General features: G+C 41.4%; 1 protein-coding gene across 1 annotated transcript; it reads left to right on the plus strand.

Annotated features, from left to right (window-relative positions):
* Nucleotides 1-1,386: 1,386 nt before the first annotated feature.
* Nucleotides 1,387-12,428, plus strand: MPC1 (mitochondrial pyruvate carrier 1). The gene is made up of 4 exons (XM_084203464.1): nt 1,387-1,574; nt 8,831-8,931; nt 10,541-10,673; nt 11,420-12,428. The coding sequence occupies exons 1-4, from the start codon at nt 1,504-1,506 to the stop codon at nt 11,436-11,438; spliced, it is 324 nt and encodes a 107-aa protein (XP_084059590.1). The 5' UTR covers nt 1,387-1,503; the 3' UTR covers nt 11,439-12,428.
* Nucleotides 12,429-12,687: the final 259 nt, after the last annotated feature.

The raw sequence follows: 12,687 nt of genomic DNA on the forward strand, positions 1-12,687 counted from the left end.
GATTCCCATACAGCTTTCTTGTGTCAGTGCGTGCCAATTCAACTGGAATAAATGATTCCTTGAGATCTCTTCAGTTTCACACTGCTGCTTTTAAATGGAAGTCTAAGTAGTCTACAGAAGTGTGCTGGGCTACATTTTGGTTTTTCATAATGCAATATGCCAAGGGGATTAAAATTCTTCCAGTCACACAGCAAAGCGAGGCGTTATTGTGGGGTGTCATGTCATATGCTGGATATATATAGAAGAAGGAGAGGTTACCCAATGCTTTTCCTCAAACCTGCTCCTCCCTAAGCAAGCAATGAGGGAGGAAGTGTGAAGAGAAGCTTTTTGTTAGGACTTTTTGGTACAGTTTTTGAGCATTTTGGGTTTGGTGGGGTTTTTTTTACTGTTGTTGTTGTGTTTTCATGTTTGTTTTGTTTTAACCGGAGATCCTACAGGGAAGAGGGAAACAGAAGCAAACAATGCAGCCACAGATGGCATCCAGGGCTTCTTGCAGAACTAGCTGCGCCCCAGGCTGCACCCTCAGCCCAGCTCTGGACCTTAAAAACTGAGCCTGCAAGTCTTTGGAAAGCACAGGAGATAACCATCCATTTTCACTATCTCTAGTGCACTGAGCAAAGATATAAGACTGTTTGTATGGCCCATATTTTCTAGAGATAGTATTAGCAAGGTTAGAGTTTATCTTCACTTCTACGTAAGTAACCTCTGCTCAGGTATGAAATAGAAAGTGCTGGTCAGAGATGGGATCTTAGACCTTCCAACTGAAATTATGGAAGTACTTAGCACAGAATCACAGGATAGGTGGGGCTGGAAGGGACCTCTGGAGATCATTTAGTCCAGCTCCCGTGCCAAGACAGGGTAACCCAGAGCAGGTGACGCAGGGACGCGTCCAGGTGGGTTTGGAATGTTTGCAGACAGGACAACGCCACGTCCTGCCACCTCAGGGTGTCCCAGAGCTCTGCCACCCTCCCCGTGTCACCCGGTCCCTCACGCCCCCATTCCCCCTCCCGAGCCCCATTTTCCCCTCACGCCGCACTCGCGCCATCGGGGGCGGAGCCACGCGCCCCGCGAGGAGCGGCGGGCGCCAATGGGGAGGCACCTGCCGCGGCCCCGCAGCCAATCGCGGCCCGCGGAGCCGCCGCGCGACGCAGCCCCGCGTGCTGCGGCGGAATGCCGGCGGCTCGGCCCACGGCGACCCCTCCTCGCCGCGCTTTGCGACGCTCTCCCCCCGTCCTCCCGCCGCGTTGCTTTACGGCCCCTGCCTTTCCCCCTGCCCGCGACCGTCTCCCCGGGTCGGGCGCGCGCGGGGGGTGGGGCCGCCGCGGCCAATGGGCGGCGAGAGCGCCGCGGTGACGGGGCGGGGCGGGGAGGGGGTGGGCGCGCGCTGCCGTAAAGCGGGCGGCGGGCGGTGCGCGGGGCAGTTGTCACCGGTGGCGGCATCGCGGCGTGAGGCGGCCGGGCCAGGCGGGCGATCAAGGGATACCGCACTGCCGCCGAGACGCCATGGCGGCGGCGCTGGGCCGCAAGGCCGTGGACTATGTGCGCAGCAAGGAGTTCAGGGACTACCTGATGAGGTGAGCGCGGCGCGGGGGGCGTCGTCGCCGAGCCCACCGCCCTGCCCGGGCGGACGGCAGGGACCAGCGTTCGGTCCTCGAACCCCTCAGCTCCCCGCAGCTTCGGGGCGCCCCGGACTGGGTCGGACGGTTGGCACCGGTTGACCCCTGGTGAGGTCGCCCTCGCCGGCGTCTGGCCGGGGTAGAAGGCAGCGAGGAGCCGGCCCGGAGGTGTCGTGGTCCCGTCGTTCCCCGTGTCTCGCCCGTCGTCACCTCGGCCCCCGGGAGCGGTCGGGGCTGTCACTATCCCGCCCCGGCCCGAGCAAACCGGCCTTGACCTTGAAGTGACGCGGCGCGCTTCGAAGCTGCCGCGGCAGCTGCGCCCCTCAGTGACCTTCCCGTCCCGGCTGTGACAGCCGCCAGTGCCGCCCCGCCGCGGGCAGGGGCTCGCTGCGGCACGGGGGTGGCAGCGGGCACAGGAGCTCGGGACCGGGACAGTCTGACCGCTGCCTGACACAAGGGCAGAAGGAGCTTCGCTTTGCCTTTGGCAAAAGCGAGCTTGATCATGGATGCAGTCTGAAGGTCGGTTGTTTGAATCTCTGAGTACGTGTAAATAGGTATCTCTTTCCAGAGGCTTGTTTGAGTCCCGCTGTCGTGGGAACGTGGCTTAAGTCACTTCCCGGACAGCTCAGTTTGTGTCAAGCTTTGTCTTGCGTGCTGGGGTAAGGGATATGGCATTCTGGACTGAAACTATAAGACTGCCTTAAAGAACAGTTTTGCCGTACTTGAATCTTGTGGAACCACTGTGCAGGAACAGTCTCAGGTAGGCGGACTGAAGTTTCTCCAGCTGAGAGGCTGTTTGACAAACTAAACAAATAAAAATGGTCTCTTCTAATAAAGGTGGTTGAGCAACCTTTTTGCTATGGCTGTTGCTTGCTGTTTTGCCTACATCTATTGCACCTGGTGTTTGATGTTGAGCAAGCATGTAGGAGGACATCTGTTTATCTGAGAAATGTAGTCTTGGTTCAAGTAGCAGGAGATGGTATAAGGCTGTATGGACGAGGGATCATAATGTAAGGCCTTAAACTTCAGGAGGAGAGACTTAGATTAGATATTAGGAAGAAGTCTTTTACCATGGGGATGGTGAGGCACTGGAAAGCTTGCTCAATTTGTTTGGTATTCACAAAATCAAAATCCACAGAAACAGTGAGGCAAAAATGTGAGAAGGAAGATAACAACCCTGAAGAAAAAAAAGCTCCAGAGCAGGCTTCTGTGATTCCTTTTGAAAGTCTTGAGGATGCAATGTAAATTTGATAGATGCATATGAGTGTTAGCATTTAATTGATTGTAACAGCATTGATGTGAAGCATGTAAATAGCCATTAAACCAGTAATCTGCTTCATAATTAGAAAAACAAACATCCAGGTGAGATAACAGCTGCTTCCTAATGTCATCACAGTTAATGGAAATATCTCTATCGTCACCCAAGAGTGAGAGTGTTTTTTTAAAAAAAACTTTCAGATGTATTTCACCTAGTTTTCAAACAAGCTGTATATGTGACTGTATTTCAGTAAAAAGAGCATTCCACAGGTTTCTACCATTGTGGATGGAGTGTGTTTTGCCTTGCTATAATGAAGATACCTGCTTAATTCGTACTCCTGTTATTGGCTGTGTCATGAAGAGCTAAAGCCAGTTGCTCCATCTGCTCTGGCCTTTCAGCATTGTTTGTTGCTCATTAGGAGATGAGTGTCTAAGTTATTGGATTTTTGTTGGCTCTAAAATTTAAATAGCTATCAGTAAAAGACTTGTCTGTCTTCTGCATAAGAAGAAATGGAGAGTTATCTCTTGGCATTTCTTCTGAAGGTGATTTCTTCCCCAGACTACTCTACCCTGAAAAAAAGTCCTTTCTTTGCTCATGGAGTAAAAGTGTCCTTAAAGCTCTGAGACTGTGGTGTCTGTTCTAAAAATCAGCATCTAATCACTGCAGGGAATCAAGGCTTTATAAATGTGAAACTTGTTTGTCAGAATTAATGAATTAAGGTGCTGTTTGGGATACCAGTGATAGGCTTTAGATTGGGTTAACTAAGTTATTCTGTTGAGGGTCAAGCAAAGTGGTGGATTAAGTGCTCCATTATGCTGGCTTGGGGCAATCAAAAACTTGAAGTCGTCTATTGGAATAAGTAACTTGGATTTCAGCTTCATAACCTGCAAACATAGCATGCAATCATTATGCTTGCTTTTGCTTTGCTCAGGTAGATAATGCAATTCTAATGCCAGATATGTGTCATGGGTTAGCTTTTAGATCTTGCACAAAGAAACAGGAGAAGTTGCTTTTAAAACTGTCATTAAAAATTAATTGTTCTGTCAGTTTCACATCTGGCTTTTCTCTAGTGGTCATTAATAGGGATCTGAATAACTGTAAATCATATAAATACGGATTTACCCTAACTGTCCTAATGCTTCAAAATGAGCATAGTAAGAACATAAGCTGTAGGTAGACTTTTCCTGCATCTTGTAAAATGCAGCAGTAATGTTATTTAAAACTAGCCGATTAGCATATTAAAGCCTGGCAGCTCTAGGTATTGTGAACCTGAAGTTGCATTTTTTCTCCAGATTCTGTCACTATAGTCATTTTATCTAAACCACTAATAGCAGGCAAGTGCATCCTCTTATTTCCTATGATATTGATTTAAAACATCTTCTGAAAATGAAAAACATCTAACAGCTTCCCTCCTCTTTTAAGACAGAACACATCATTCTAGACAAGCTGTCATTTTCTTCTGGTAGAAGCCTAAATTGCTTTGATCACATAATGAATTGCATGGAATGCAAAAATCTCCTGATAACAGGAAAAGAAGCACAGACATTGCAATGTACTGGGGCACTTCTGAAATGTCTCTTCCTGATGACTCAGCACTAATGCAAATGTAGGGACTCTATTAATATAGAGGGCTTTGAAATAGAGATAGTTCCTAGACAGCTCACATCAGTTTAAGTGCTCAGGCTTTCCAGGGAATAAACTGTCTTTTAAATGAACTTCAGAGGAGTTAGCATCAGTAATAAAACTAAAATCAGCTGATCTTCAGTTCTCTTTAGTAAAACTTCAAACATGAAGAACTTTAAAATAAAAGTACTCTGTGATGCAGAAACTGAAGGACACACACCTGCTTGTCTTGTGTGCTTTGAGAACTGAACAATCTGCCCTTTTGCAGAAGGATACTGCAGTTTCCACTTAGGGGATGGCAGTATGGGGAAAACACATAGTGACAGTCCTCCTATACTTGCAACCTGCAGAATGGTCTCTGGCCTACTAATATTCTTATTGGCAGAATGAGGAAAATACATGCAGAAATTTTAGAAAACTAAGTCTTTTCTATGTAGCCTTTTTGGAATAAATTTAGTACCGATACAAGGTATTGTCACCCTTGGGTTCCTCTTGTCTTGTCTAGACATTTATACAGAAAACTGACACTTGGAAGCTGAGTAAGTTCAATAGTAGTTGTTCTGATAACAGTTCTAATAACATTAGTACAATGTTTTCTTTGTCAAGGGACTGAATTTAGTTCTTGAAGTTCTTGGAAACTACTAAATTGGAATGGAGTCACTTCAGAAATAGATGTGTGCACATGGGGCAGTATCCTCACTATTGGATGTGGTGCGTGTGTTGCAACTCTCTTGGCTGCAGAGCTTTGGGGCTGGATGCCTATTTCCTGGGAGAGTCCATCTGGCCTTGGTTTGCCCTATTCTATAAGTACGTGTTCCACTCTCATGTGATCGTAAGGATAACCTTGTAGGATCTTAGCCAGAGCTGCCTACTCTGTTAAAGTAGTATCAGTTTGATTCTATTTTAGGCTTTCACTTCCCTGGAAACAACTTAGACTTTAAAAATTAAGGCTGACTTCTGTTGACACAGAAAGGTGGTGCCAAGAGACACATCTGAACTTGTTTAGTTAAGGTTTTGTGAAGAAATTTAAGTTTACATTTGTCTTGTGAACTTCAGTCAACTGTTGCTGCAGATCAAAGAGAAACAACAAGTGGTTAGACTAGTGAAGGGCATCAAAACGAAGCACCTCGAACCAGCTTGTAGTGAAGACTCACTGAAACGCACATCCTTTGTGATTTCCTAAGCAGACCTGACTGTTCCCTTACCATAGCTATTTATAAAATGGCCATCCAAGAACATGGAAACCAGTGTGAGGGAAGTGATGGCTACAAAGTGTTCTGCAACTCAGGCTTTCTTTCAGCCTACCTATTTCTCATAAGAAACGCCTTCTTGTAAGTCATAATTCAGAACTAAGTCTGATCAGTATCTTTATTAGAGAGAAGGTATTTAAAAGTTACTATGCTTTTGTTACACAAGCTTTGTAACAAACAATATTAAATGTATGCTGTAGTCTATCTTTTGGGCATAGATCATTAAGTTATTACATAAACTGGTACCTAGATTATTGCTGAAATGAACCACATAAATGACAGAAGTGTAATTGCATATATCACTAAGAATGTGTTATAGCTCATGTTTGGTACAGCCACAGTTGGCCCAAATTTAGTGACAGGAAGCTATCTGGCTATCTTTGGTTTGACCTACTTACAGAGGTATAGAGAATTCCAAGCAACTTCAAAGCTTTCACTGAAGAATTTTAGCTGTTTAGCTTTCTTATGACAAAGCTTGATGTCTTTTGGCATCCTTTTAAGTAGTTGGGGTGAGATCTTGGGTGCTCTGAAGGGTTGAATGTCTTCCACTGACCATAATGGGATTTTATGTAGCTGGGAAAAAGAGCAGCAAACACTTGTCACAGCCATAGCTCTTGTGGGAAGTGGGATTTTTTTTTAACACCGAGGCGTTATTCAGAGTTAATGCCGTGACAGCTTCCTGACTTCTGCCTATTTTCTATTTGTGGTATGCTTTTGTCTATGTAGATTATGAAAGAAACTAATGTGTTTTTTTTTTTCTTCTTTCTTTCATGTGCATTTTGAATGGAAAACAATGATGGTGCACTTGAACAGTACGGTAAGAAAAGGGAGGAGATTTCTGGTTTCACAGTCTTCCTAACTTCAGTAACTTGCTGTCTTTTTCCCTTAGTACTGTTATGACTTTGTCTGCACCTGAAAGGCATAATACAAACCTCCAGGAGAGATGCACTAGGAATATTTAATTGCAAGTCTGAGGTTAAGATGACCAAGTCATCTTCAGAATGTCTTAAATTAAAGGGGCTTTGTTTTTTCCATACTCTTTTGCCAAGAAGATCAGAGCAGTGTGAAACCCTTTCTTCTACATAACAGCAATACTGTTACATAACCAAACTACCTGGTTTATCTCTTGACGGCTTTCAGGCCAGACAATAAATATACAAAATAACTCACATTCTTCTTCTGTCCTGGACCTTTACTGTTTGCTTCTGAAACTGGAAGTGGGAATTTTATGCCTGTTGTACTGTGAATCATAATGTATGGAAGATTTGTTCTTCTGCCTAGACAAAAGACAAACTTATGGGTGTATTTTAATTTTTGTGAGACTTCAAAGGGCTGCCTGCCTGGAGGCACTTAAAGCCTGATAGCCATCTCAAAGTTCCAAATAAAACTTGTTGTCAGCAGAGAAAAGCTACTGCTGCAGTACTTTTGTTAACTGATGATTCTTCAGCTTGCACAGCCTGTATTTGAATGGTCCATAATCTATGGTGTATTATTTGGTTATGTTCTGATGGCAATTGATTAAGTAAAAATACCAAATTGATTTAATTTACTTTTCAAAACAGAAGTTGTCACTCATTCTTAAAAGCTGTACATATTTCAGAGATTCAAGAAAAAAGTTTATTTTTTATAAACTACAGTGGTTCAAATGAGTCCTCTTGCAAACACTTGTTCATATTACTATAAACCATCACCAAGTACAGGTAGTGTCTCTCCATTTGAAGTTTGCTTTGGTGTGGTGGTACAGTGTAAATACCATGTAGTCATGTAGCAACTCTCCTCAGTTGTGCCATGTAACCTCTGATGCGCTTGAGATGCTTTAACCACTACAGATGTCAGTTTTCCTATCACTAGGACTATAGCAAACAAATGCTTTTACTCTGTTCTTCAGAATACTGTTATAAATCTGAATTTGCAGAAGTACTATATTTTGCATATGGCACTGAAGTTGAACTATCAAAACTGTGTGTGTAACTTAAACTCACTTTTTTCTAAGTTTCTTCTATTGTAACTGCAGGAAGCAAGTGTGGCTTTTAGTCTGACTGTAGTGCTACAAGCAAGACTGGCAAGAGTATCTTAGAATTAAAATTGCAAGAAATTTAAATACCACCTGAGAATTCCAAATCATTAAACACGTTATAGTTACAGAGAGTGTCAAAAGAATGGAAATAGCTGGTATCTGCAAAGGTTTTTCTTGCGTGGTGCATCTCTTTTGTTGTATCTGGCTAAGTTAATTCTGAGAGGAGTCTCTGCTTGGAAGAAGCTGAGGCAAATACTGTGTGCATCTTGTGTGGAAAGAATTCTGGTGAAGCTTTGTTGTTTATAACAGTAGCAGAAATTGAACTTAAGTCACTGTTTTTCTCAGTTTAGAGTTTTTTAGATAATACTCATCCAAATAAACTTGCCAGTTTTTCTGGTTTGATCCTTTCCACTTCTTGTCTCTATTCTATCTGTGTACACATCTGTTGCTAACTGCTCTCCTCAGACATTTGGTGAATCGCTGAGTTTTAAGTAATCACCAAATAGTTTCAGCAATTGCAGGTGTAGCTCAGGGTAAAAGTTTGCTTTGCTTGCTGGCCCTGCTCTTTCAAAGAGAGGGTGTAAGCACTCAGAAGATGATACTTGCTGTGCTTTTCTTCATCCTCAGCAAAAATGAAAACACCTTCAGTTCTTCATTTCATCAAGTCCTTAGGTTTTCATTATATTTTTGAGAAGCCTTAAATGAAAGAGGGAAATGCTAATTCTCTGTGCAGAAGTGAGCTATAAATCTAAAGTATCTGACAGTGCTAATCAGATGATTAATGACTGCTAAGCTATAAATACACAGAATTCTATTTCAATGGCTCTAAATAGTTCTTCTCTGATCTGAAAGAAGATCCAGAGTAAGTTCCTTTACCTTTCCTTCTGTAGAGTAGATCCCACCAAAAGGAAGGTTTAGTTTCTCTCTTACATTAAATATAGTCTGTGTCTTTTCTTGGAATTTTACCAATAACCCTGCCTTCTCGTTTTGTGCGGCTGAGAAAAAACTGTAAGAATACTGCAGGAGATTTTTGTTTCTGTTTAACTTTATTTTGTTTTCCCTCTACACAGCACTTTTGGGGGCCAGTTGCCAACTGGGGTCTTCCTGTTGCTGCTTTTAATGACATGAAGAAATCGCCAGAAATTATTAGTGGCAGAATGACATTTGGTAAGACCTGAGACAAACTTCTTGTTAGGAAACTGACTCCAGAACACAGTTACAGTTGTTTAAGCAGTGATATGTTGTTAGTTTTCTGCAAACTTGTGATCAAAACAGACGTAGATACCAAATATCTTTTTACATAACTTTAGAGGCCATTTAAATTGAGGTACTGAAAAACTGCAGGGCTCTTTTTTCGAAAGCTTTCCACTAATTTGGGAGGGGAGAGTGAGGCAGCTCTTGACCCTTAGCAGTTTTCAAGACCAGACTGTCTCCTGAAGTATAACTTCTATTATCTTAAGCTATTGCACACACTTGTTCAAAATGTATCTCTACTCAGTTTTATTCTTTGTATAAAGAACAATGATCCTTTGTGATTAGTGTGAGATGTAAATATTTATCAGCATGACAAAGTGAAGAAATGGTAAGGATTGGCCAGCAGGGTGCAAGAAGCAGCAAAGAAGGCTTTAATTCCTTGCAAAGTAGTTGTGTATGAGAGACTATTGTGACTCTTAATGAAAAATTATTTTTAAATGCAATAATAAGCAATATTTTTTCACCTCTCTTTGGAACATGTATAGTTTTTGCCTAGATGTCTGTCTCTATGTTCAAATTATTTCCTAGGATTAGAAATCTTGCACTTTTATTTTATTAGTTAATTTTGGCATTATATCTCTTCCTTAATTCACTTAATAACTTAATTCTGAGTAATTCTTCTTCCCACAAGCAAAATACTTTTGGTTTAAGAAATTTTATAGTCCCATTATCATTAGGCTCTGCTTAGAGTAATTCAGTCCCTTAATCTGCTTCCTTGAGACAGAAGACTAGTTTAAATAGTCTCCAGTACAGCAAAACTGTTTTGCAAATAGTGTTTTGGTGGCAGCTACCCAGCTCAGCCATGCTGAGACAACTTTTGAAATTTTTGCAGGTATATATAGTTTTTGTGTACGGAACTGGAGGATGAAAATGGAATATTTGTACTTTTAAATAGGCTGTTTTCCTTGAACAATTCATTTACCAATTTTTTCTTTAAGCCTGTCAGAACTTTACAAAACTAAGGAATTCTTGGGTAGTAATTTCCTGTATTTAAATTATGGTAGGAGAGTAGATCAAAATAGTTTCTTATCTTTCTGGAAAGCAGTTAACAAAGCTTCATGTTTCTGAATGTTCATGATTCCCTGGACACTGAAAGCTCCTGATCTTAAAATGTTCCCAGAAAGAACTGTATTTAAGTGATTAGTGTCTTTAAAAATACTTTGTCTTAGAAATTGTCAGAATAATAGTATATGACAGACTGTGTCTCATTGAGATAAACTCTTATTTTCTGGCTGAAGTAATTTAGAAAATAAACTAAAAAGACTTCAGTTGCATCACAGGATAGTGTACGAGTAAAATCAATTTTTATGGATATCTGCAGCCATGTTGATTTTCTTGGGTAGTAGAAAGGGGCACTGTTTTCTTGCATTGGATCCTCAAAGTGGACATGTTTTTAGGGCTGTTGGACACCTCATAAGCAGCAACAAATCTTCTGCCTGTCATTACACTTTACTAGTAGGAAAATTGTGACTCAAAATGCAGATATTTACAGTCTGTTAACAAGATCTATAATCTTTTGCAGCACTGTGTTGTTACTCCTTGACTTTCATGAGATTTGCCTACAAAGTGCAGCCAAGAAACTGGCTTCTTTTTGCATGCCACTTTACTAATGAAATTGCACAACTTATTCAAGGAGGACGACTGATCAAATACAGGCAAGTCACATTTTTAAATGGGGAAGTCATTAACTGATGGCTCCTGGAATACTCTGTTACTGATTTTTAACTGTGGTGCAAAGCTCTGCATGGTTTCTGAACTTGTTTAACTTTGTTACCTTTTGCAAACCTGTTAACAAGCTTGTTGTCAGTAGGCAGAACTTTCTACTTTGCACTTCCTTTGAACCTTCTGAGGTCTGTACATAGAAAAGGCAGGAAGCCCTTATGGTGATGAGGGAGTGTAGACAGGGCCTTCAGCAGCTGCTGGCTATTTTGGGGGTTTTTTGTGCAGTCTGTTGGTTCGTCTGCATGTGCCCATCTTGATAACTAATTCCTGAGATGGAAACATCCGTAAAACTGAAGGCGCTGTACCTCTGGAAGAGAAGTCACCCAAGACCTGTCAGAGCTGACTGTTCCATACACGAGGTGGAACCAACTGAGTGTGCCTGGGGGACAGACTATGATCAGTCTCACACCCTTGTTGTGTAGCAAGCAGTGCAGACACTGCCCCAAGCAATCCTGGTGATCAGGATTATGGGTTTTCTCTCTTCTGCCCCAAGAAATTACTGTGGAGCAATAGAGGATGAAACCTTCTGAAATGTAAATTTAAAAATGAGACTGTGCCAAACTGCAAGTTGACTTGTCTCTGCATAAGTTACTGACCAATGTCCTTCATTCATAAAGTTTTTTTAATAGCAATTGTATTTCAATATTCACTCTTACAAAAGGTGTTTTTCTTTTGGCAGGCTGGAGAAAAAGAACTAAATATATTACTTGAAATAAGCCAGGGAATGTATTCATCCTGAATGACAACCAAGGAAGACATGCCATCTATAGTTGCTGTGACAATTACAGTGGGGATGAAACAGAAACACCCATTATGAATATGATCCCACCAAGAATTCTTCTAATAATATTTTTATCTTCCCTTTTAAAAAGTACTATTCATCAATGTAAACCATTACATTTAAAGTCTTGCTGCCTTACTGATCTTTAATAACTATCCTTTTATTAAAACATTAGCCACCCAAATAAAAAGCAATATTTGAAAACCAACTTTTTTATCCAACAGTCTACAAAAGTGGCGCCCATGATGGTTTGACAAAACTCATTTTAAAACCAACATGAACAGAGGTCAGTAAACAGAACTGTAGGTGGTATCATTGTTTATGTATTAACATATTCTTAAAAGCCATTTAACTTGAGTGCATTCATTCCTATTCTATTTTTTTTTAACTTAAGCAGTGGCTTGCTGATCTACAAGAACAAATGTGTAGATAGGCAGCCTGGAAGTGAGCAGCCATCCCTCTTCCCTCACTGCATGCCTTTTCTCAGTAAAGAGATTTCATTAACATCCATTTTTATCTTGCACAGTATTGAAAGAAGGCTTGGAAAAACAAAAGCATAGCACTGAATGAAGGAAGGCAACAAAGCCTGATACTGTTCTTTAAGAAGTTCTAAGTGGATTTTATTTTTTCCTACTGTTTGAGTTATTCTAGATGTATGTAATTCTTACACAGGCAAAAACTAAACTTGTTTGGAGTCTAGGATCTGAAAGATGCCAAGTGCCTTTCAGTAGTTTTTGACTTCATTGTGAGGGTGGTTTTCCTGCATGATCTGCCTGAAAGTTACATTGCTGTAAAGGTAAAATTGACAAAGAATGTGAGAACGTATGTTATGGATTTTTTTCAGTGCAGTGTTTTTGAACAATAAACATATTCCAAATGGCAATAAAACTCTTGAATACTTGGAAAAGTTTTGTTTTTCATACTGTGATAACAAATCCAAAAGTGAAATTTTGTTATGGAGTGTCACTTTATTACTGCAACAGCGTGAAGCAAAAACAGGCCCAAAAAGTAAATGGTATGTACTGAATTTAGGTAAGTGTCCTGTGGATCCCAATACCTAAAACTTCTTCCCCCAGCAGCAAAAAAGTGTGTGTGGGTACTTAGACTTAGTAATTCTGGTTTGATAGGCAGGGTTGATTTCAGAGCTCTCATTATGCAACTAAGTC

The sequence above is a fragment of the Fringilla coelebs genome, assembly GCF_963513975.1.
Source record: "Fringilla coelebs genome assembly, chromosome: 3".
NCBI lineage: Eukaryota > Metazoa > Chordata > Aves > Passeriformes > Fringillidae > Fringilla > Fringilla coelebs.